The sequence below is a fragment of the Toxorhynchites rutilus genome, chromosome 3, assembly GCF_029784135.1.
Source record: "Toxorhynchites rutilus septentrionalis strain SRP chromosome 3, ASM2978413v1, whole genome shotgun sequence".
Taxonomy (NCBI): Eukaryota; Metazoa; Arthropoda; class Insecta; order Diptera; family Culicidae; genus Toxorhynchites; species Toxorhynchites rutilus.
The window spans coordinates 309,345,633-309,370,735 of record NC_073746.1 but is presented as its reverse complement, the minus strand read 5'-3'; the positions used below and the strand labels follow the sequence as shown (position 1 = coordinate 309,370,735).

The window sequence follows — 25,103 nt, the reverse complement described above, 5'->3', positions numbered from 1 at the left end:
TTGTTGAGTTATTTATAGAACAGCAGCCCGATGTGACTGTTGCGTGGACGTAGCTATTCTGTAACAACATAAAGATGGTCAATGAGGGTCCTGAGTTTTGAACACGCAACCAATGTGTCTATGGAGACCCCCATATTATATATTTATTCTAGTTTCACAAAAATTGCCAGAAGTGTATGGAATTTTGATTTGAACACATAAACTGGTGCGTGTTATTCACTTTTTGCATATTTTTTGAAGCAAATGTTTCGGCTGGTATCTCAATAATGATTTGTGTAACATTATCTCACAAGGCCACAATTATTGCGCTGTTCGTATAGACCGATGTCAAATATCATGATCTAGGCGACCAATTTACAGGTCCGAATCGAGTGATTCACTACTCACTAATCTCGCCGTTCAATTGTTTCATTGTTTCGTATGTTTGTATGGTATGTAGCGTCATCTTGTTGAAACCACACATCGACCAAATTCAATGCTTGCATTTGGAGTAAAACATCTGAAGTCATGGATGTGATCGGTTAGGGTGTTTTAATTATTGTTTAAGTTGATTGTTAAGTTGTTTATTGTTGTTTTCTTGGGTCAATGGTAATTTGACTTTGCACTTGCACAATGCAATCCTGGTGACTCCTAATGAAACTTTAGCGTGTTGCAATATTGCCATATCACAACCTAAACCACCCAGAAGCAGTTCGCTGAGGTCAATCGTGCATTCATATTGAAAAGATCCCTTATTAATGGATTATCAATTGTATTTACACTTCACCGAACTGCAGAACTCAACATAAATATGAATGTCATGCTCAACTGAGGCGAATACGGTACCCCTTAACCATTGACAATGTCAGTGCCTGAGATTGTTGAATGATTGTCGATCATTTTCATTATTTCTTGAAATTTTGCAATTTTCAGGAAAACGTTTTGTACGTTTTCGATCCATCAGGCGGTAAACATTTCAGTTCACAGCATGGACTATGAACCTTGTTTATTTCGATTTCAAATTAGTAGAACTTGAATGAAATATATTACATGGTGTCATTTGAATACCTAGAAGACATATTCCTGATACTCATTGAACTATTTTTCTAAAATTTCCTTGTACTTCCGCTAAAACATTATACATAATATAAAATCATTATCAGACACAATTCCGGCTTGGGTTTTTCCCCACTTGCAGAGAATATGTCACTCTGTTACATGGAACACATGATTGATACTATAGAGCTAATTTTCATTTATAATTTTCGTTTTGAAGCGTGTTTATTCCACCCGAAAATCCATCACCATTTTCGCTCCACAGAACTTATATGTCGTCTTTGTCGAATTGCATGACAAGGTTGCTACATTTACACAACTCGTGTGGGGTTGAGTCGAACGGATTACAGAATGCTAAATTGCGATCCATCCGAACGATTCTCCGATCGAGTGACTTCGCAACACGGGTAACTAGTTGATAAGTAGACGATTCTTGAATTGACATTCAACCGTATAATACTGTAATGAAGCTCATTGAAGACTTCATTTTTGGTTTGAACACACGTGCTGTCGTGACGATTCATTGTAGTTCTGCAATAGAAAAGGCTGTGGCGTTGCTCATGACAGCATCTCGTAAGTGAATGTATTTTTCCGCTAGCCGCTTCTGTTGATTGTTTCGTAGGAATCGCAGTTGTTCGCTCTCCATCTTCGTGTACCTTTCGACCATGAATTGTAAGCACAATCACGATATCCCTGAATGAAGTTGTTCTGTCCGTATCGAATTATCATACGATACATACAAAAATCCATTGAGTGCACTTTCTTGTTTGTATCGTCTCCTTTAACCACATGCGTATAAATATTTATTCAAAATGAGTAATAATGTTTGTAATGAATGAAGTATTTGCGGCGGCATCTGGTTGGTTAATATTGTTCTCCCTTGTTCCTTCAGAACGGTTCACCGGTAAGTGCTCTTCAGCTAGTGTTTTATCAAAGTTAATGACAATACTGTGAGTGTCATTGTAATCCGAACATGGGTGGTTTGAAGAATTTTTATATTTCATTATGGTCATTCAATAAGGCTCCTACCTCACCGGCAATGCGTCTGGCTTTAGGCGAATTGAGGTCACTTGCGCATGTGTGGATTACAGTTCGATGTAGCGGACGTAACGCCGTTTGTTATTGAACAACGTAATATGTTCTGTTTGAAAAATGATCGAAAGTCAATATTGGAAGCACCAAAATATCATAACTTTAGTTTACCACATTTTTCGAATCTCTTTGAACAGTAACATCTACTGGTGAGGTTGTTCTTGGATCTGACATAGATTTTCATTTGTGCAAATACGCTAAATATCCGGTAAGTTTTTTTTCAGCGATACTTTGCGGTATACGTATCCTGGTCATTTGGCATATTTTGGCTCAGATACACCCACCAAACGACTGATGGACGCTTATGTGAGTCAAAATAGTTTTATCACCTAAAATATAACATCACGGTTTTCAATCGAGTGCGACTCAATTATTGGTTTTTTCCAACATTCAACTAAAAGTGTCATGACAGCGACAAAAAAAATATTGCGCCGCTGTCAAGTTGAAGTAATCTTCCCTTCGTCTGAGTTAGTGGAATCTATATAACTAAACTTCCGAGCAGTGTTGCCACATTTTATTCTGTACCAGAGGGGTAAAAAATCTTTCTCATCTGTACTCTTTCGTCCAAAAATCTGTACCAAAAATCTATACCATCGAAAATATTCGTTGTAGAAATTTAGCATGAAAAAATACTCATTTATTTACTACAAATACTACATTTGACGAAGTGAAACGTTATGGGTGTAAAGACATGGGTCATTTAAGCAACTTTGCATACTTGAAATGTTCGAACAAGAGTTAAACTACTTTTGGAAAAAGTCAAATTTTTTTCTTAATTTTTCACAAAAATTTATAACATAAAAACTATGATACCTACAAAATTCATGTCGAAGGATGAAATGTAGGAAATTGTCTAAATTTTCTCAAAAAAATACCAAAAAATTTTTGGGAAAAAATCTCGCTGACAAAAAAGTTATTTAGAAAAATAAAATTCATTTTTCTCAGAAACGCATTTCTTTTAAATTCTCAAATATATATATATATATATATATATATATATATATATATATATATATATATATATATATATATATATATATATATATATATATATATGAATAGCCCTTAAAATTTACAACAAGTCGTCCATACATCGGAAGATGGGCACTTTTACAGAGAAAACGTTTTTCGAACGACAACTTTTCCACATTTTCTTTGAAAGAAATACAACTTATTATAATTTTGTTTAAAGTCAAGATAACGATATTATGTATTCGGCAAAGTTTTTGATTTTGTTAAAATATAAACTTAAAAATCAACTTTCTATCTTTTATAGTTTTTGGAATATAAGTCATTTTTGTATGAAGACTCCTGAAAAAAATAATGTTTTGCTTGTAACATTGCTTGTAACATACTCACGTTTTACATGCTCTTGACATGCTTCTAAGTAGAGAAAAGTTAGCAGATCATGCAAATTGCGATAATGTATACATAAAAATGTAACGAATAGAACATTAATAGCATTTTTTCAAAGAAAAACATGAAAAGGTTGTTGTTCGAAAAACTTTTTCCATGTAAATGTACCCATTGTCCGATGTATGGAAAATTTGTGGGAAATTTTATATCTATTTTTTTCAGAGTTTTAAAGGCATATTTTTTCGAGAAAAATGAATTTTAATTTTCATATTTTTTTTTACAATGAAATTTTTTTTCCAAAAAATTCTTTGATAATTTTTAATGAAAACCTAAGTAATTTCCTACATTTCATTCTCTGACCAACTTTTTGACGTAGAACTACGTCTTTCAGGAAGGGTGCCAAATCAGAAAACAGGTCACGTTTTTATGAAATAATGTTAACGTTAATAACTATTTTCACTGTGAACGAATTCTCATGATTCGCATACCAATCGAATCGGAACTTCTCTAAGATTTGTTTGATATGCTAAACATTACAACTCGCTAATCTCTAAACGGTTTAAATTCATGAAAACTGGAAGAACTTCCTTTTTCCGCATACATTTGTTCTGCCGATTTGTGAGCCAACCCTACCCGTATTTCAAATGTTTATAACTCGAACATTTCTTAACAGATTAGAAAGATGTTTGCATCAATTGATTGGAAATATCTCTACGCGTCTATCACAATTAATAAAATGTTATTTATCATGAGATGAACAATAGAATAACTGTAAAATGTCAAGCGATATTTCAACGCCCTAAGTGCCAAGTTTTGGTTGGCCCTGTTTACGGTTTCCCCAACACAGACTTCAAAATCGATGAACCCATGGAAATACGCTTTGCAAATATACATGCAAGTCGGGAGTATTTTTGTTCCCCCCGAGCTGTGTTTTCCTAACACGGACTTCAAAATCAATGTGCCTGGGGAAATCCGCTTTGTCAAAACATGCAAGTTGGGGGTATTTTTTGGTGTTGAGTACTTTTGTACTCGCTTGTCGTTTTGCAGACCGGAATATGTTTCCCTAAAACGTACTTTTAAACTTAAAAGCCTGGGAAAATCATTATTCCAGATACTAGAGGTGAATGAACTTTCGCGGTTCGAGAACTACGTAAACATGAGATGTGCAATAATTTCTGAGGGGAATGTAAAATACAATGACCGTTTGACGATATTTACGTTCACATATTTTGGTAGTCCTAGGCATCATATCAAACGTAAAAGGACGTTCATGAAAATTATTTGTAACGTAAACAAGTGGATTGCATAATATAATTGCGTAGTTCTACGTCGAAAATATGCGGACGTGTCCTAGATACAACCCCTTACAGTTTTTGTAGATCTTAAAGTTTTAAAAATTTTCGAAAAAAAAGTTGAAAAAACTCAAAATTCAAAAAGAAACCTACAAAAAAATCTATCAGACCTACAAAATTTTAGGCAAAGAATGGGATGTAGGAAATTATTTTGGTTTTCATTAAAAATTACCAAAGAATTTTTCGAAAAAAATTTTAATTTTCATAAGTTGTATTTTTTTCCAAGAAAATATGAAAAAGTTGTTGTTCGAAAAACTTTTTTCCCTGTAAAAGTGCCCATCTTCCGATGTATGGACGACTTGTTGGAAATTTTAAAGGCTATTCATATATAAATTTTTGAGAATTTTAAAATAAGTTTTTGAGAAAAATGAATTCTAATGTTTTACTATAACTTTTAACTTTTAATAACTTTTTTGATAGCGAAATTTTTTTCCAAAAATTTTTTGGTATTTGTTTTTTAAAAAATTTAAATTATTTCCTACATTTCATCTTCTCATCCTTTGACAAGAATTTTGTAGGTATCATAGTTTTTAAGTTATAAATTTTTGTAAAAAAATTTGATTTTTCCAAAAAGTAGTCTAATTCTTTTTCGATTATTTCAAGTATGCAAAGTTGCTTAAATGACCCATGTCTTTACACCCACCACGTTTCATTGCTATCTGAGATGATGCTGCCAACACCTAAGACTAGTTGGCATGAAATTCGTCATTCACATTTGCAAGTCCTTCGTGTGTTTTTATCAATGCTTATACATAGTTTTCTTGAATCTAGATTGCGTACTAACATGAATTAAAATTTGAAAAAAAAAACGCTCCAAGCGATACTGCGGCCTTGCTCGAATGTAAGAAATTTCACACGCGGAAAAAATCTGCACCAATCTACACTTTTCGACGAAAATCTGTACTCTGTACCGTTCAGAATTTGTACCAAAAATAACGAAAAAAAACTGTACCTTTCCAGATAAATCGGTACGTGTGGCCACACTGCTTCCGAGTGTACTAAGACTACTTTTAGGACAAGAAATGTCAACTAGCACGACATTATTATCAAATTGCCGCGAAAATAAAATCGAATAAAAAAACAAACTCACCTTGAAGCATTTCTCCTCCTTGGGGCACAGCTTCTTCAGTACCGTGCCCTGATCGGGACCAGCCTTGAAGTTTCCCTGGTGACCGGCGAGTTGAACCCACGGATACCGTTGCTTCTTGTAGGTCTGGAAGAACGGCGTCCATTGGACAATATTTCGCAGCTTTCGCCATCCTGAAGGCTGAAATCGAAAAAAGAAAGAAACGAAACCTCACTTAGTAAACATTGGCTGTACCAGGTTATTGCGTCGTTTGAAATGTGACTCACGAGGCACAAAACCGCAAAAATCTCATTTATCCGCTACCGCAACATACACTTAGATGTCGGAAAACGAGCTCAGACAAGAGTTGCCAGATGTCACACGGATGCTTTGCGACATGCGAAGGCGTTGTAACGTATCTGGTTGTCTGGTTAGGGTACCATGGCGTGGAGAGGGAAACTCGATACGCAGCGCGCACGTCACTCGCGAGCGAGCTGTCCAAGATTGTTCGACCACAAATCGTGTGACAATCGAACACACCTGTTCAACCACCCAAAATGTCACGAGCTTCACCTACAACAAGTGGGACCGACGCAGAAAACGACGCAAAAATGCAGTAAAACATGGTCAGCTTGCTATCAACGTTGCATAGCAATCAGTTTGATTCCTTCCCGGTTTATTACGCGTTGCGTAATGTGTGAATGTAAATGGATGAATGACTGTCTGACTGATTGACGTCAAATTAGTTTTGATATACGATGCGGGGTATGTTCGGAGCTATGAGTTCCAGCTGGCGGCGTGAGTCTTGTCAACGTTTTCCGAATTCCGATAGATCATATGAACCGACACGTCATTGTGGTGCAGTTACATACACCACAGAAAATATCCAGCTTTGCGCAATTTGGAATTGTCGTGTGACAACTGCGGAAGGTTTAACCTTACCCGAGTGCGTCACACGTTGTGGTAGGTACATTGGCAGGGCACTCCATTTCCAGACCCGTCCAGTTGTTTTCGCCTGAGCTAATTGTAATTCCGAAAACACATTTTTTAATTATCGTGGAAACAATTTATGGCGCGCAGCCATTGGAATATCGCTCGCTCCGCTTTCCTACTGCGAACCTTTGGCTAAGAAGCCGGGGGCACTGACGTCAGTCGGTGTAGACGGATTTGGTTTCTATTGCGAGTGATAAATGGTGGGAATTTTTGTCATATTTGGTGTTTTAATCATCGCCTCGTGGTTGCGGTTCTCTGGAAGTCAGTTGTGATACACTGAACTGTGAACAATAAATATACGTTCAGAATGCATGTGTTGCATATTTTACTGCGCATCAGATTTGAGAGAGGCGTTTCCAAAAACATTCATAATTTATCGATCCATACTCTAGAAACTTCGAAGATATCGATTCCGGAAGGCTGACGTTGTTTATGGGCATCTGATAGAACTTAATCTTTGGATGAAAGCCAGTGTGCAATTGTAATTACGCTGTGTTTTCTGTGGTTGGAACCCATGAACATTTTTTAAAACGAATCTTAGATTTTCGAGAGAAAAAAAATGTTTTGTTTTTTTTTATTATTTCAGTGCTATTTATATGAACATCACTATGCTGTTGTTTCACATGTATAAAGAAGATGCCTCTAAAATGTGTTATTCTTGTAGATAAATTCAGAAGAGACTGGTATGGAAGACTATTTCGACCGGTTAGAAGGCGGTTGACTAACAGAAGCTGACATGGATGACGCGAATTCTGACGACGAGCATAGCGACACAGATGAAAATTTTTAATGAAAACCTTTTTTATGCTAATAGAACAGGTTTTTATATGCAACAAATAAGTTTTAATTGTAGGGAAAGACGGGGTAAGACCGACCGGTGGGGTAAGACGGACCACTTCTAGTTCACAATAATTTGTTCCATAATGCGTGTAATGTGCAAAATAACGCAAAAGGTGCTCTGGGGGGAAGACGGACCATTTTCGACGGGGTAAAAGCGCCACACGTTGTGATATCAACATATCGAATCGGAACTAAAAATATCTACTTCGGGGTCATTAAGACTTCACGTGAACAGATTTTGAGAGATTTTAGACCCACGTAGATAATCGTCCGATGATTTGGTAATTTTTTCACGAATTTTTTGAAAACTCTGCACATGGAATATAGATAGCCTTTTCAGAAGTTTGTGTGTAGTTTATGAACAACCCTAAACATTTAGTGCCTTAAACAACACTGTTCCTGTTATTTTTACTAGACTAAACTGTTTGAAAATAGTATGGCTCCGTCTACTCCGCGGGTGGTCCTTCTTACCCCGCCAGCAAAATAAAAAGTATTATTTTATCATTTCGAAAATTAATGAAAAAACGCCAAAAAAGTTATACAATCAACAGTTATACATCTTTTAGTAGTAGATGATTATATACTCAATGATATGTAGCACAACAAATAGGGGAAATCCTGAAGGACGTTAACTGAAAATTGGTTTTCTTAGGGAGCGGTCTTACCCTGTCTTCCCCTACAGTCAGTCGAAGTCAAAAGCACAGATAAAAAAGTTCTTAACGCCTTCCAGTATGAATGAATGTGTGGCAACACTGGATATCAGACACATGGCTATGAAAGAAACTCTTCTGCTGAAATGCTGGTTGTCAGGTTTTGCTTTTCATTTTATAAAAAATAGTATTCAAATTGATGGATGAGCGAATTGAATAAAATTATTTCGTTGTTCCATGTCAACAACGCGGTTGTGTCTTAGAAACCACCTTCGCTCCAGTGAAAATAATTTACGCAATTTCGAAAAATTCCGCTTGTCATGAAGCGCTCAAGCAATCTTTGTATTGCGAGTTCATGTCACAGATTAACGTCTTGCAGTTTGTTGGAAGCATTGCGAAAAATAGGGAAAATTCTATTTTTCAAGGCACTTAATTAGGGGGTCTTGTTTATAACTGCGGATAATATTTTATAAAGCTACGAAAATTTTGGAATAACCATTCTACCAGTTTGGTCACCCTGAAATGTTCTTTTTTTATTGTAGAATCATTTGACGATAATTGTTTGATGATTCATTCTTGTGCTCGCAGAACAATACATGCTCGAGATAAGCGCGGCTGTCATCCTTAACGGAGAAAGTTTTACTACTGGCAAGCGAAACCAAATCACATACAAAATTCCAGAACGACATAAATAAATGAAATAAACTCTACTGTTAATCTCCATAACCTCGAAAAGAGTAGCACTGCATCATTATGATCAAGATTAGCGCAAATACAATCCTAGTGGAAAGCAGTTTTGCGACTGGCGCGCGAGCCCAAATGAATTAATAACTTAATATAACTTATTGAATAACTTGGTAGTCCCCAAATAATTGTTTGGTGCACAACCTTAACACCTGCTTCACCATAGCGTCAGTTCAATGCATTGTTGACAGAAAACAAACAATGTTAACTGCTCGGAAAAAGGCTGAATATTTGCCTCTGTAGAGATTCATTACTAATACCCTAGCGTAGATATTTCCCTCCCTCTCCCCTCCTTGTTTATATTTATCATTACGACTGCATAATTTGCAACACCAAAAAATCGTCAATCATAGCATAAAAACATTAGGCGATTGTTGCATCGTTACAGGGCCAATGCACACGGGAGCAGATACAAATGGGGTTTCAGCGTAGTGAAGATGCACTATTTTTACGTACGGGTTATGAAGCACGCACGTACGCACACAAATATTCATATATCGATGGCTTGAAGCAACTAAATATACACACACTTATCTCCGTTTTGCGCTCTTCTCAACTGAAGCCCTTTCTGTTAATATTGCCATTCTAGATTAGCTTAGCTGTCATCCTTTATGGAGAAAGTTTTTCTACTGTTATGCGAAACCAAATCACTGACAAAATTCCAGAACATTTATTTTCTTGGTGGGCTGACGATCGATAGCCTAGCTTGATGATTCGCCACACAATTGTGTAGCTCGAAACATTAATGCAATGGCGTCAGTTTGATGCCAACAGCGAGTGAGTAATTTGGTCGCGTCCTCATCTCAATCCGAAACGAAGACATGTGAAGACGTAAAACATGGAAGAACAAGCGATATTCATTGCTTTGAATACAGAACGATACTGAAAGTTTGCCTTCCTCCCTTGCTTGAGACTTTAAACTTCTTCAGTTCATTCGTCTCTAAGCTTTAAAAAGGCCCTTGGAAAACTTGACTTCATCCATAATATTACACATTCACCCCCATTGCGTTGAGAAGGCATTCGATCTCTCGCCGTCCAGCTCTCCCAGCAACGATGTTGTTCAGTCGATTTCCTCACGAAGAATGAAAGTTTGCTTAAGTGAGATCCACTGTTTATACTCTAGGCAAACATCCCCCTTCGGTTTTCTTCTTTTCCTTTGTTCATGGAGACTTCATATCTCACGATTTCGCCTTCGTTGCTCGTCGATAATTTGCTTGTTATTGATAGCTCTGTTCGGGAAAACACAAAAATGGACAGAGCAAATGTATGAGGAAATGGGAATACTTCCAATTTTCATCAATTTAAACAATATACAGACTATGGGATTGTATTGTATATCATATCAAACAAATCTTAGAAAATTTCCGAATCGTTTGGTATGTAAATCGCCAAAATTCGCTCGCTTCAAAAATAGTTATTAACATTAACTTTATTTCATAAAAACGTGACCTATTTTCTGATTTGGCACCCTTAATGAAAGACGTAGTTCTACGTCAAAATGCTCTTTCAACATAAGAATCATAAACATTCACAGTCCACGTCTAGGGAGGGAGGTTCTATGCATGAGTATAGCGGGAATATTTTCGCTGTCCAAAAAAACGACTTTAAAAATACAATCGATGATCTCAACCAGCTCTATGGCACCCGCCATGTTTTGGGTGCCAACATCTCAATCGTCAAAAGTATTTGTTTTCTTCAAAAGAACGATCCGCGTTGACAGCATTGAGCTACGTTTACTAGTTTAGGGGAGCGTCAAAGAATAGCTGATTTTCAGTCGGAATGAACGTTTTCAAAATTGGATAGTTTCTGCTTGCAAATCTCCTCCGGAACGCTGAATTTGTCCTCTGCGGAGAAGAACAACAGGCCCGGCAGCTGACGAAAGTCCGCTTTGACGTAGGTTTCGTCGTCCATTACCAGGCCATGCTGCTTCGTCAGCATTTCGGTGTACAGCTTCCGGGCTCGCGTCTTCCCCACCATGTTTTGCCTTTCGTCGCGGTTAGGAGCCTTCTAAACCTTGTATGTACGCAGGCCCTCCCGCTGCTTGGTCCGCTGGACGAATGAATTTGATAAATTCAGCTTATTGGCGACATCCCGGACCGAACTTCTCGGATCACGTCTAAACTGCTTAACTACGCGCTTGTGATCTTTTTCACTGACGGAGCATCCATTTTTGCCGATCTTCACCTTCCGGTCGATGGTTAGGTTCTCGAAGTATCGTTTTAGTACTCTGCTGACCGTGGATTGGACGATTCCCAGCATCTTACCGATGTCCCAATGTGACAACTCCGGATTCTCGAAATGAGTGCACAGGATTATTTCACGACGCTCTTTTTCGTTCGACGACATTTTTCCAAATTTACGAAAAATTGACAGTGAAGCATGGCCAACGTGATCTATACACTCTTATCTGATTATAAGCGAAAGCTGAAGATATAATTCCTAAAAAATAAATTTCTACAGCGATTTTTCCGTGATGCAATTTGATGTGACACACCCTTCATACTTATATAATATACCAATTTTGCATGTATATGCCAGTTACACGTATCATATATCACCGATATACATACGAGACTTGGACGTATGTTTATCGTTTCCAATTTAGGCACTTTACAGGCAAACCTGTTTTTGTGCGGGGGATAGGGACCGCAAAAAAAAAAAAGAAAAAAAGATAATAAATGACCGATGACTTCAGTTTTTTTTTCAAACACCGCACAAAAAAATCATACGAGATTTCTGATGCATTTTTTGTGCGATAGCACAAAATTTTCTATAACATTTAAAATTTTGTGCAACAAGTCCAAGTAAGAGTAGCAAGGCTTGAAAATCTTGCTCACGCAAGCCGAAATACCAGCTTTTCGCAAGCGAAGTTAGCAAAATTACACTTCAAGTAGCTTTCGAGATACGAATTTTACACGACGACGGGAAGGGGAAAGATGACAGAGGTCTTGAATAACATAAAACTTCTAGTTCCCCAAAAATAATTGGCTTGGTATGCTATTGGGAAAAGCGATATATTCATCGTCACCGGGACCATCAACCAGGACATATACGTCAAAGAAAGCCTGGAGAAACTAGTGATCCCCGATAATCGTTCGATTAATCGATTAATCGAATACTTCCTACAGAAATCGATTATTAATCGAACGAATACTGCACAATCAATAATCGAAGCGATCGAATAATTTACGTCGATTAATCGATTCAAACTCAGAGAGAAAAAAACGTACGGCCGCTGCAGTTTTATCCTGAAAACAAATCAGTATATTTGACGCTCCCCTAAGTTCGTAAACGAAGCTCAATGCCGTCAACGTGAATTGAGCTTCGTTTACGACTTTAGGAATGAGTAAAAGATAATAATTGATTTTCAGGCGGAATGAACACTTTTTTGATTCCATATGGCTTTCTAGCAAATGAGAAATATTAATCTAACTAATTATTTCTCTCAGTGTGACGATTAATCGATTAATCGATTATTTGGGCCGATTAATCGTATCGAATAACAAACTACTGAAAACTATTCGATTAGCTGATGAACGATTAATTTCAAAAATCGGGGATCACTAGGAGAAACGTCTGCTGCTTTTTCTCTACAAACACTACAAACCCGTTCCGATATAAAAAAGGATACATTTGCGATACTCGTTCCAGAGACGAATGAACTCAAAGAGCTTAAAGTCTCTTTAATTCAATATCTCTCTCTCATATTCGTTCCAGTATCGCTACATTCACCGAGCAGTCAACAGTCTTTTGTCAAGGCCAGCAGATAGCTTTTAAAATTTCAAATGGCCATTCCAAATGCTGAGAGATTTTGGGGTTTTGATCTCATAATTAGCAATTTTTAATGCTAGAGGCGAGAGGACTTTTTAGTTAAAAGAATCAATAATATAAAGAAGGCGCACTTTTCACCAATTGTTGCTATGCTGTTGTGTGGATTGTTTGCACCCGAATAATTCGTTTCAAAATGTACACTCAGTGCAGTGCGTGTATCGCAACTAAGGAAATAATTTTTATTTACTCGTACCCACGTACCACCCGTATACAAATCGAAGTACGAACCCGAATTCATAAAACAGAATCAGTACTTCAAGAGTAGATTTATGAAATAAGATCACCATCATAGCAAGAAGATGCATGATCTTCAATTAATTTATTAACATAAGGAGCATTTATTCTCACCATTATTCAATGCCAACTGAACCGTTTTATTCGAGAAGACACTGCCCATTAGCAGTCTATTATTAGACCACGATCAGCTTCTTCCTCGACCCTGGTAACCTTTCCGTCTATTGAGTGCAGTGTGAAGATCCGCTCATTGGCGCCTCCTACGCTCATCAAGCTCAATTTCAGTCGTTTGAAACGACGAAATAAGAACACAGGAAAACAGAGCAAAGAAAAAACAAACTCGCGCCTTCATTGAGGCTTCTTCCATCGCGAACCTCTCGGCCCCATCCGATCGTGCCGAAACCGGAGTGATAATTGGCTCGGGGAATCGAATCAACATCAAGTTTCACCGTTTTGACTCAACGAGCTGTCGAAGCTGCCAATTATTTGTGTTTCTGTGTTGTGTAAACACTCGTTAGCAATATGTACACGGCTTCCCGCCTGTCGACGGCGGACAATACCCACCGTTGCCGATCAGGTCCAATCCGTGACGTTCGTGACGTGGATCAGAATTGATGACGTGACGCTTGAAGGCTCGTTCACGATTTTGGTTTCGTTTGTGTGACGTACGAACGAAATGATTATGTGTTTATTCACCTCTTGTGGGACCGAACGGAAGGATAATGTGTTTCCTGGTCTGGTTCAGTGTCTGGCATAGAATATTATTTCCCAACCATCAACATTTAGAATGGCAATAAATCTGAGTACAACCCCAGGGGCCGAGATAACAATCGGCAGGTCTTGGTGGTTTATGGCTCTATTTAAGACGATGAATTGCGGAACATTTCACACTTACCTTCGCGCCTTGCTCATTTCGCAGATCTGGCACATCCGAGTCCCATTCGGAGCTGAGATCATCACTCGATGCGTCCCCGTAGTCCCGGGGCATCGGAACCTCCAGCAGGGACATTTGGTACTGCTCGTAACCAGGGCAGAGAGTGGACGAGCCCTGTCTCGGAGACGGTGATCGATTGGAGGAGGAGGAGGAGTGCATTTTCTGTCGAAGCGGTGCTCCGTTGTTCGGCTCATTCATCCGAGACTGATGCAGTTGTTGCGGGGACTGATAAGGATGATGATGGTGGTGGGAGTGATGGTTTGTGGAATGAAAAAGATGATGATGATGGTGGTGATGATAGTACGGATGGTGATGTGGCATTTTTGGCATTGCACTTTGTGCAACAAGCTGCTGTTCCAGCATTACGTCCTCTTTTGAATTTTTCCTCAACCCAAAACTGTTACGTCGCTGTTCGTTGCTAATTTTTCGGCCCGTGGATTTCTTCCGTGGCTTCTGACGATCGTCCGACGAGGTCACGCCACTGCTTGTCCCCGACGCATTCCTTCTGTCCTCGCCGCTGTCGGACATGTTCTGCAGGTGCTCCTGCTCCTCGGGGCTCAGGTTGGGAAAGTGCAGCAGCTTGACCGTTACTTTATCTCCGGCGTCCGTGAAGTATACCTCTTTGGCACTGATCTTATCGAAATCTTCGTAAATCCTGACCGTTGGCAGAGTACAAATAGGCATTCTTCAACCCTTTCGCGCACTTTCTCCGCGATACACTCACTTCTGATTTGTCACGTTGCCGGTTTTCGAAACATACAAAACGTGGCTCTACCACTTAGCGACACTTGAATCGCTGCCCCTCGACCATGGGAATGATATCACTGCTGGCTGGTGTATTCGGTAGAAATGCTATGCGCTGGGATGATTAAGATAATTTGAAACTGTTTATTAGCAATACTAGGAAAAGTATTGTCACTGACGCTGAGTTTGTGTGTTGTGACGGAACAAAATTAAACCCAATCACTGGTAGAAAATTGAAATAGTTCCCCGCTGAATCACTGCTGTAATGCGGGAGTTTCGCGGGTCTATTGATAATCCGGTTTATTTTTCAACTCATCGGGTAGGAAAGACAAGCACCGACGCGCAACTGCCATTGGATATTTGTTTTGTTCCCCTATGGATTACGAAATTAACCGATGCGGTAACACATGCGATGCGGGATCAAGTTGCAAAGAATATAATCCGTGTTTTGTAAACATTTTACAGAACGAGACTTATTACGATTCGAGGGTTGACTCGATGGTAGGTAATGTCAGCATATAATTAATTGTGATAGATGCGTAGAAATATTCCCTGTCAATTGATTCAAACATCTTTCCGATCCAGTATGAAATGTTCGAGTTATAAGCATTCGGAATCTTTCATTTTTTCCGGAATGACGAATGACTTGCAAATGTAGTATTTGTAATAAATAAATGAGTATTTTTATAATGCTAATATTTTTTTATGATACATATTTTTGGAAAAAAGTACAGATGAGAAAGATTTTTGACCCCTGTGGTACAGATTTAAATGTGGCAACACTGATGACGATTGGTATCTAAACAATACATTTTGTCTCGAATTCCAAAAGTCCCAGAGTGTCGAATTTTGATAAAAAAAAATGCGAGATGACACTAGATCTCGACGTTTCATGCAATTTGAAGACATTTGGCATCAATTTTTTTTTCTAAAACCCCGATTTCCTTTATTTTCCCCTTGCCTGATTTTTCGATTTTCAAAAAATTCAAACTTTGACGGCTGTGCGACACTCGTAAATGAAGTTCGATTGAGCTGATATTTCGCATAGGGTAGTTTTCCGTGGGAATCAACATTTTTAATCAAGTTCCCGTTTGAAAGTTCGAGATGGCCATTTTCATTGGCACTCTAATGTGCAACCGACCCTGGATTCCACTAGTTCTGAAGACATTGACAGACTGAGGGTAGACGACAATCTGCTGCACTTTGTGAAGAACCTCGCGACAAACCGGGTCTTCGAAGTAAAAGTGGGGCAGTTCCAGGAGCATTCACGAAGGTGTACCTTCGCCAAATCAGAAACCAGGTCACGTTTTTATGAAATAAAATTAACGTTATTAGCTATTTTTGCCGCAAACGGATTTTGGCGATTTACATACCAAACGAATCGGAAATTCCCTAACATTTGTTTGATATGCTATACATTATAATTCCATAGTCTGTATATGGTTCAAATTAATGAAAATTTGAAGCATTCCCATTTCCTCATACATTTTTTCTGTCCATTTGTGTGCTTTCCCGAACAGAGCTGTCTATAACGAGCAACTTATCGACGAGCAACGAAAGGGAAATCGTAAGATGTGAAGTCTCCGTGAACAAAGGAAAAGAAGTAGAACGAAGGGAAATTTTTGCCTAGAGTATAAACAGTGGATCTCGCTGAGGTAAACTTAGAGGCGAATGAACTGCAAAGTTTAAAGCCTCTTAAAAAACAAAGAAAGAAAGAAAAGGTAAACTTTCATTCTTTGTGTTGACACTGACTGGACAACATCGTTGCTGGACGAGCTGGACGGCGAGGGATCGAATGCGTTTCTAAAGGCAATGCACAATGGTCCAGGAGATGCATTTAAGTGGAAATTAGCATTTAGAGCTCGATAGTTATTCTCTAGACAAAAACTGTCTTCGACAAAGTTGTTACTTGTCAAAAATAGGGTGAACAAAATTGTCGGTGAAATAAAAAATATAACATTCTTATCTTTATAGATAGAGGTAAACATAGTTCGACAATGTTGTAGCTCCAATTATTTGAGACAACTTTGTGGAACAAAGTTTTTCTCTATCTTTTGAAATAACTGATATAGAGCCTTTTTTCTAAGTTACGTTAGGGTCACCATGAAAAAAAACTGTTTATTTTTGCTCTAACTTTTATATTTCAAATTTTACATACAAACTGTCTTCGAAAGATTTTTAGAGCTTACTAATACAAATATTTTTCGATGCAGAACTTGTCTATATCTTGATCCTACTCAAAGTTATTGATGGTTTTTTACCCAAAAACTCAATTTTAATTTTTTTTCAATTTCAATTTACTCAAACACAAAAAATAACATACTTTTGAAAATCACACATCATGTAGAGTGAAATATGCTCTTTCAAATGCCGCCAATAAACTTTGTTTACGTTTGCCCCAGAAAGAATGACAAACAAATGAAAAGAGCATGTTTTCTGGGAAGAAATATCAATAACTTTGAGTGAAGTTGAGATATTGACAAGTTCTGAATCGAAAAATGTTCGTATTAGTAAGCTCTAAAAGTCTTTTGAAGACAGTTCGCATGTGATATTTGAAATATAAAAGTTAGAGCAGAAAAACAGTTTTTTTCATGGTGACCCTAACGTAACTTAGAAAAAAGGCGCTATATCGGTTATTTAAAGAGATAGAGAAAAACTTTGTTATACAAATATGTTTCAAATAATTGGAGCTACAACATTGTCGAACTATGTTTACCGCTATCTATAAAGATAAGAACGTTATATTTTTTATTTGATCGACAATTTTGGTCACCTTATTTTTGACAACATAAAAACGAGCGCTCTATGATGAGTAACAACTTTGTCTAAGACAGTTTTTGTCTAGAGAATAACTGTCCAGCTCTAAACGCTAATTTCCACTTAAATGCATCTCCTGGACCATTGTGCAATGGGGTGGAGGAGCAATATTATGGATAAAGTCAAATTTTCCAAGGGCCTTTTTGAAGGTTACAGACGAATGAATTGAAGAAGTTTAAAGTCTCAAGCAAGGAAGAAAGGCAAACTTTCAGTATCGTTCTGTATTCAAAGCAATGAATATCGCTTGTTCTTCCTTGTTTTGCGTCAACACATGTCTTCGTTTCGGATTGAGCTGTGGACGCGACCAAATTACTCATTCGCTGATGTCTCTGGCATTGCAATCATTGCATCAAACTGACGCCATTGTATTAAAGTTCTGAGCTACACAATTGTACAATTGTGTGGGTAATTATCAAGCTAGGCTATCGTCAGCTCACCAAGAAAATAAATGTTCTAAAATTTTGTCAGTGATTTGGTTTCGCATGACGGTAAGAAAACTCTCTCCATAAAGGATGACAGCTAAGCTAATCTAGACTGGCTATATTAACGGAAAGGGCTTCTGTTGAGAAGACCGCAAAACGGAAATAAGTGTGTGTATATTTAGTTGCTTCAAGCCATCGTATATGGATATTTGCATAAGTACGTGCGTGCTTCATTACCCGCACGTAAAAATAGTGCATCTTCGCTACGCTGAAACCCCATTTGTGTCTGCTCCCGTGTGCATTGTAACGATGCAACAATCGCCAAATTTTTTTATGCTATGATTGATGATTGTTTGGTGTTGCAAATTATGCAGTCGTAATGATAAATATAAATAAGGAGCGGAGATAGCGGGAGGTAAATATTTACGCTAGGGTATTGGTAAAGATTCTCTGCTGAGGCAAATATTCAGCCTTTTCCCAAGCAGTTAACATTGTTTGTTTTCTATCATCAATGCATTGAACTGACGCTATGGTGAAGCAGGTGTTAAGGTTGTGCACCAAAAAATTATTTGGGGAATACCAAGTTATTCAATAAGTTATATCAAGTTATTAATTAATTTGGGCACGCGTGCCAGTCTCAAAACTGCTTTCCACTAGGATTGCATTTGCGCTAATCTTGATCATAATGAAGCAGTGCTACTCTTTTCGAGTTTGTTAAAATCAACAGATAGAGTTTATTACGTTTATTTAGTCAGAAAGTAAATGTCGTTCTGAAATATTGTATGTGATTTGGTTTCGTTTGCCAGTAGCAAAACTTTCTCCACTAAGAATGACAGCTGCGCTTATCTCGAGCATGTATTGTTCTGCGAGCACAAGAATGAATCATCAAACAATTATCGTCAAATGATTCTACAATAAAAAAAAACATTTCAGGGCGATCAAACTGGTAGAATGGTTATTTCTAAATTTTCGTAGCATTACAAAATAATATCCATAATTATAAACAAGCGACTTGAATTAAACTACAGCGTAGTTCTACGTCAACAATGCGGTCGTGTCTTGAACACAACCTCCAATATTTTCTTTGACGTAGGATTACGTCTTTCGGGAACATATTGGGGTACAAATTGAAAATCTGAGACATCAAAACCAAGCCGCCTGGGTGAAATCGACATTGCAAATACATGAAACAAGGGGGAGCTTTTGTTCCTACCGAAATTGTATTCCTTAACAGAAATATCAGAACCAAGGTGACCGGTGGAAATCGGCATTGCAAATATATGCAACTAGGGGGCATTTTGATATTGCAAGTAAGGTGAGTGATATGATTAATTCTAGCAAAAAAAAAAAGAACTTTAATGTTGGTTGCTTCGTGAAATTTCATATTAATGACCGATCGTGTATTGTGAAAAATTTAGCACAAGTGTAAGTGTAAAATTGCATAGGGTAGCAGTTGTGTTAAAAAGGACTTGATATATGAAACGATTTATTTACATTTTCATAAATAAAAACCAAGGTGTGTTCTCGCTCGAGAACGGGTCGTTTGGTTTAAGCTGTCTGTTTTCTTGTATTCATTTTCACCCAATGAAATTGTATACGGCGAGAAAAATTGGAAAAGTGAAGAAATATTGGAAAAAGTGATTTCCCATATGCTCTACATATAGTATAGCATTGTTGTTAGTCAAAATAAAATTCGCATTGGGTTGAACAAACACTCATAAAGTACAAATTATAAAAGAATATTACCTTTTTCATTTCGAATGTTTTCTCTATATTAAATTAACATGTTTTTACTGATGAGAAAAATTGATAATTGTGTTCGGTATTGGTAATTATCTTATGTTATATTGATGAGTTTTTTTCTTCTTCATTTCATCCATACATAACACAGGAGGCATTTCGTCTAGGATCACAGAGGGCGGTTTTCATCATATCTCGTTCCACTCCGGTATCATTTATCTGATACGTACCATCCAACGACTATTTACCATCCTTCTGTCATCATCACTCGGTAAACACTGGTGGAGTGAACAAACAATACCCAAACAAAACGGCCCTTTTCAGAGCCACCAAATCATTATCAAAGAGTTTAACGATGTAATCCTTCAAACATATTCAAAATCAACAGATTGCCTAACGGAATCCTACGTCAACTATGCGGTCGTGTCTCGGACACAACCCTCCTGTGACTTCTTTTCAAAAATGGACAAATGTGCACGTGGACAACCGGGGAACGGGTATAGATCATGTTCATGCTTGACCACGGAGGAGGAGGGGGTGTCTAAAATCATGTCTTTTCTGTTCACGTGGTTTGTGGGCAGCCCCTAAAAGGATCTTATATTCATAAATAATTTATTAGCCGGAATATCCTGGCACCACTGTTAATTTGCGCAATCTTCAAAAAATCTCAGCTACCCAGTTGTGTGGGAATTTCGAACAAAAGCGTGTTTTTCGAGTTTTTTTTCCATCCGACAGTAAAAGCTGGCGAAAATCTACGAATCCACTTCACTCTCTTTCTTTGCACGCGCTACGGCGAAGGTGCTTCAACATCAATCACCTGTTGTATACCTGTTGGCTACCCGCGGAATAGCGAACTGGTGTTTGCACCGACACTATCTGATCACAATCCCAGAGCCAATATTTTGCTAATACAAGTACATTAGATTGAGTTCATTCATTTTTTTTTGCGTTCGTCTTATCAGATCATCGCATTGACGTTGAAACTCGCCACCATTCGTCAATTCATTTTACTTGGAACAGAGAACGGCGAAGTCGTCGCTATCGAAGTCGTTATCGCCGTCATATTTTCTAATTCGAATCGCCGAACCAAGTCCCGGTCGACCTCTGGACGGAGAGTGCTTTGACTCCAGTTTAATTATGTGATTTAATGCCATCGTCGACTCTTGAGAGGATTGCCGAGTAGAGAATGTCTGCGAATTGCGTTTGAATCGGGCCATTGTTACGGTCTGTGGAAATTCTCAAACGGCTACGAACAATACGTGAATGGATCCGTTCGTTTGGATTTTTTCTTTATTTTCCCATCGCTTCTCTTTCTCTCTGTCTGTCTGTGTTTTTCCCCCATGAGAGGAACGTGTCATGCAGCTTTATGAATAAGTAATGACACAATCGTATGATTGGCCACCGCCACTCACTCAATCTGTCCGCGATTGATGACGAAGAGGGAGATTGTATCCCATTCAGATAATTGCTCTGGAGCGATCACGAGGTGGGAGTGAATCAGGAAGATACCAAACAGCATTTTTATTCGTAGGTGGCAGCACTCTAGCTCTCAGTGCGATTGTAATGTTTTTGTTTTAAGTGTTGTGGGTTCAGAGGAATTTGTTCAACAAACTGACTTATCGTGACTTTGTTGACGTTGCAGCGTGAGAAGACCATTATTTTGCGTCTCTGGGATAAAATTCAATTACTGCGGAACTATTTGCCGCTCGCTGCAACCAAGAAATGACCGTTCATTCCAGTCACATTCGCCATACGCGGAGTGACCACTTCACGTCACCTAGGCTTCATAACTAGATTGAGCGTGCGTGTGTGTACCGCTACCTCTAAATAAGGTGGGTAATGGTGGTGAAACGCGGCTAGCGGAGGGAAAAAGCTGATTTATTCATATTAGGCACACCATCGCCAATTTGAGAGATTGTGTAATGGCGTTGCAGCAGACAAAGATGCTTGTACTTACGACAGACTCCAATCGTGATCGGCCGACGGGCAGACAGAAGAGCACTTTGTAATGTGCAATTTCCTTGCCTCGTTGGGGCCTTTGCGGATGACGGCAAGTGATAAGATTGCACTTTCTCGCGGTCACCAGGGTGTAATTCGCGAGGAAGTCTTCGTTGATTGAGAGTCTGTGTTTTTAACATTGACACGCTGTGAATAAAAAGATTAATCGCTTTTCGAATTTTGATTGGCACGCCACGAGTCCGTAATTTTGGTGAAGACGTCACATACATTGCCCCCTGCTGTCAATCGTCAGTTACCAAGAGACTCCGAGGGAATAATTGAAATTTTAATCAGCTTTTTTTTTGCACAAACGCCTCATTACGAACTTATTTCTGTGCGGTGTAATTAGCATTGGAGTATTTGTGTTTCCCAAAGTGGACTTTATCGCGATAAACGATGATGAACTGGCGGTCACTCCCGGCCCACTCGCGGGGTTCAATCTTTTCCAGACCCATTCAAATACGCCCATCGGTGACCTCGAATAAGTACCATGGCACAAGCTGATGCTGTTGCTACCCGCGGATGCAAAGGGCTTTCCGCCGGCAGTGGAATAATTGAAAGTACGAAGCATAATGTGGGCAAACGTGGCAGGAAAAAATAAAGCAGGAGACATTTCCGAAAAGGTACATGCAAACAAGCTGCCGACGCCCAAATAACGACAACATCGGACAGATTTATCGGTGTCTCTCGAGGCTCGAGCCGGTTGCCGGTACAGGCGGTGCAAACAAAAAGGAATTGTGTCGTTGTTCGAGTGTGGGTTTTTAACTAAATTGGCCTAAGGAACACATAATGAAGCCATGTTGTACAGATTTTGTATGGTCGCTCGGAGAGAAAACTCAAGAAATCCTCGAAAGAGCTGGCCGGAAATGACGGTTACAGAACAAAAGACTGAAAGGGCAAACATTTCTGATTGTTGGTTCGACTTCCATATATAAATATTGTACGAGAGTTATCTGATGAGTATCTGGCCTACGGAATTGCATCTGTATGAAATGTGAAATATTATATGACTGTTCATCTGTTTGGGAGCCGTGAATGTGGGAACCTTCCTTCGATAAATTAGCTCTATTCAATCGATGGGGAAATCTCAGGAGCTCAATTTTCCTCCCAAAAAAAAAACACTCGTAGCCACCTTCAATCGACCCCTGTTTTTTTCGCAACGTATTTTTATTTTGCAGGTTTTGGAGGTACCACTCGAGATTGTGGTTGAGGAGCTTTAATTAGTGATATCGTCTTGGAATTGGATGGATTTTGTTGAACAAGTTCGGGTATTAATTCTCCTAATCAATTGGAGATTGGGACACTCAAATGAATAATTCGATGGAAAGCTGAACAACATGAGATGAAAAGTTTACTTTGTAACAACTAATTCGATTCTAACGGAATAAGTTAGACGGCATCTTCTGTCAACAAAAGATAGGGTAGGTAAACGGATAAATTTTATCCACTGGAACTAAAACTATATTTCTGTAGGTCGGAGCTTTGCTGATAGAGGCTTTGAATTGAAATCTACCAAGCAGCAATATACAGGGTGTTAGGTAGCTGACCCGTAATCTATCTGGAGACGAATCGATCTGAGTAGCGTATATTTAAAATTGGAGATTAAAAAAATCAGCTCCCAAAACAATAGAAAATAAGAAACGTTCAACAATTCTGTCATAATTGGGATTCGATCATTTACGTACAAGAATGATTTTAAAATTTTAATAAACGTTATAAACGTAAAACGTTATAAGTGTAAAAAACATTGGTCATTCAAGCAACTTTGCATACTTGAAATCTTCGAAATAGAATTAGACAACTTTTTGGAAAAGGGTAAAAAAATTTATAACTTAGAACTATAATATTTACAAAAATACTGGTCAAAGGTAAAAATGTAGGAAATTGTTTGACATTTTAAAGAGACACTGAAAAAAAAATTGAAATCCATTTTTCTCAGAAAAGTTTTTTTTTAATTCTCAATCTATTTGAATAGCCCTCACAATATCCAGTAAGTCACCCATACATCGGTAGATGGGCACTTTTACAGGGAAAAAGTTTATTTTAACTAATCCTTATTTTGTTTTAAGTCAAGGTAGCGATATGGCGTATTCAACAAAGTTTTAGATCTTATTAAAATATGAACTTTTTTCGAAGACATTAACTTTCAATCTATTATAGTTTCTGATATAGATGAATTTTTTGTATGGAGTCATTTTTCAAAGAAAACATGAAAAGTCATTGTTGAAAAAACTCTTTCCCTGTTAAACTGCCCATCTTCCGATGTATGGGTGACTTGTCGGAAATTGTAAGGGCTATTCATATTTCTTTTTCAGAATTAAAAAAAAATATTTTTTAAGAAAAATGAATTTGAATTTTAAAAATATTTTTTTTCGACGAAATTTTGTTTTAAAAATTAGTTTAAAGTTTTTTAGTGAAAGCATAAATAATTTGTTACTATTCGTTCTGTAACCAACATTGTTTTTTGAGTTTGGATTTTCCGAAAAAAGAGGAAAAAAAATAATAAAAAACACTCAAAAACAGTGAGACCTAAATAGGTTGATTAGAAAATGAAATGTAGGAATTTATTCATATTTTCATAAAAAAATATTTTGAAAACTATAATTAATTTTTCTCAAAAACATTTTTTTTTATTTTGAAAAAAATAGATATGGATAGCCTTCACAATTTTAATAATGGCGGTGGAACAAATATATAATCGTCTGTGGGCGAAGTCTGATTTAGCCGCGAAGTAGACCGCTGCGATAGATATGTTTTGGTTCAGATATTCTAGAATAAGAAGAACATCCATGATGTACATTCAGTGCAGTGCGCATTTACAAGAACGGAACAGATTACGACATATATATACCAGATAATGTATTGTTCTCATGAAGACAAGACAGAATTATGGTTCAATCATCTTTGACTATTTCTACAGAACCATGAAAATCATTGGTCCTCTTCAAGGCTATCGAAAATATCAACTAAAAAATTATAAAAAAATTGAAATCTAGATATATTCTAAAATGATATTCGAAGTCATAAACAGGTGAATAGAATAAAAAAAATATTTCTCCCTTGGTGTTGAAACCGAAGAGACTCAGATTTTTAAATGATTTATATGAAGTAGAGATTGACTAAATAATAAACTGAATATACTAAGCTTGATTTCTTCAATGTTCGATTTTTCGGGAAAATTTTATGAAATAAGTTAGGTCACAACTCATCAGAAGTGGATGAGTTTAAGTTTTTCTTAAGATACTTTGCTTGTTC

At 37.7% G+C, this 25,103-nt stretch overlaps 1 protein-coding gene across 4 annotated transcripts in view; it reads right to left on the bottom strand.

Moving 5' to 3' along the window:
• LOC129778502 (inositol-trisphosphate 3-kinase A) overlaps positions 1-25,103 on the bottom strand; it is a 511,575-nt gene that overhangs the window by 19,930 nt on the left and 466,542 nt on the right. For 3 of the 4 annotated variants that reach the window (XM_055785429.1, XM_055785431.1, XM_055785430.1), the window contains exons 2-3: positions 14,089-14,986; positions 5,926-6,102 (exon numbers count right to left, since the gene is read on the bottom strand). In XM_055785429.1, the coding sequence (XP_055641404.1) occupies positions 5,926-6,102; positions 14,089-14,811 (900 nt within the window). In that variant the 5' untranslated portion in view covers positions 14,812-14,986. The remainder of the gene's footprint in view (positions 1-5,925; positions 6,103-14,088; positions 14,987-25,103) is intronic. The other variant, XM_055785428.1, reaches the window with a different exon arrangement.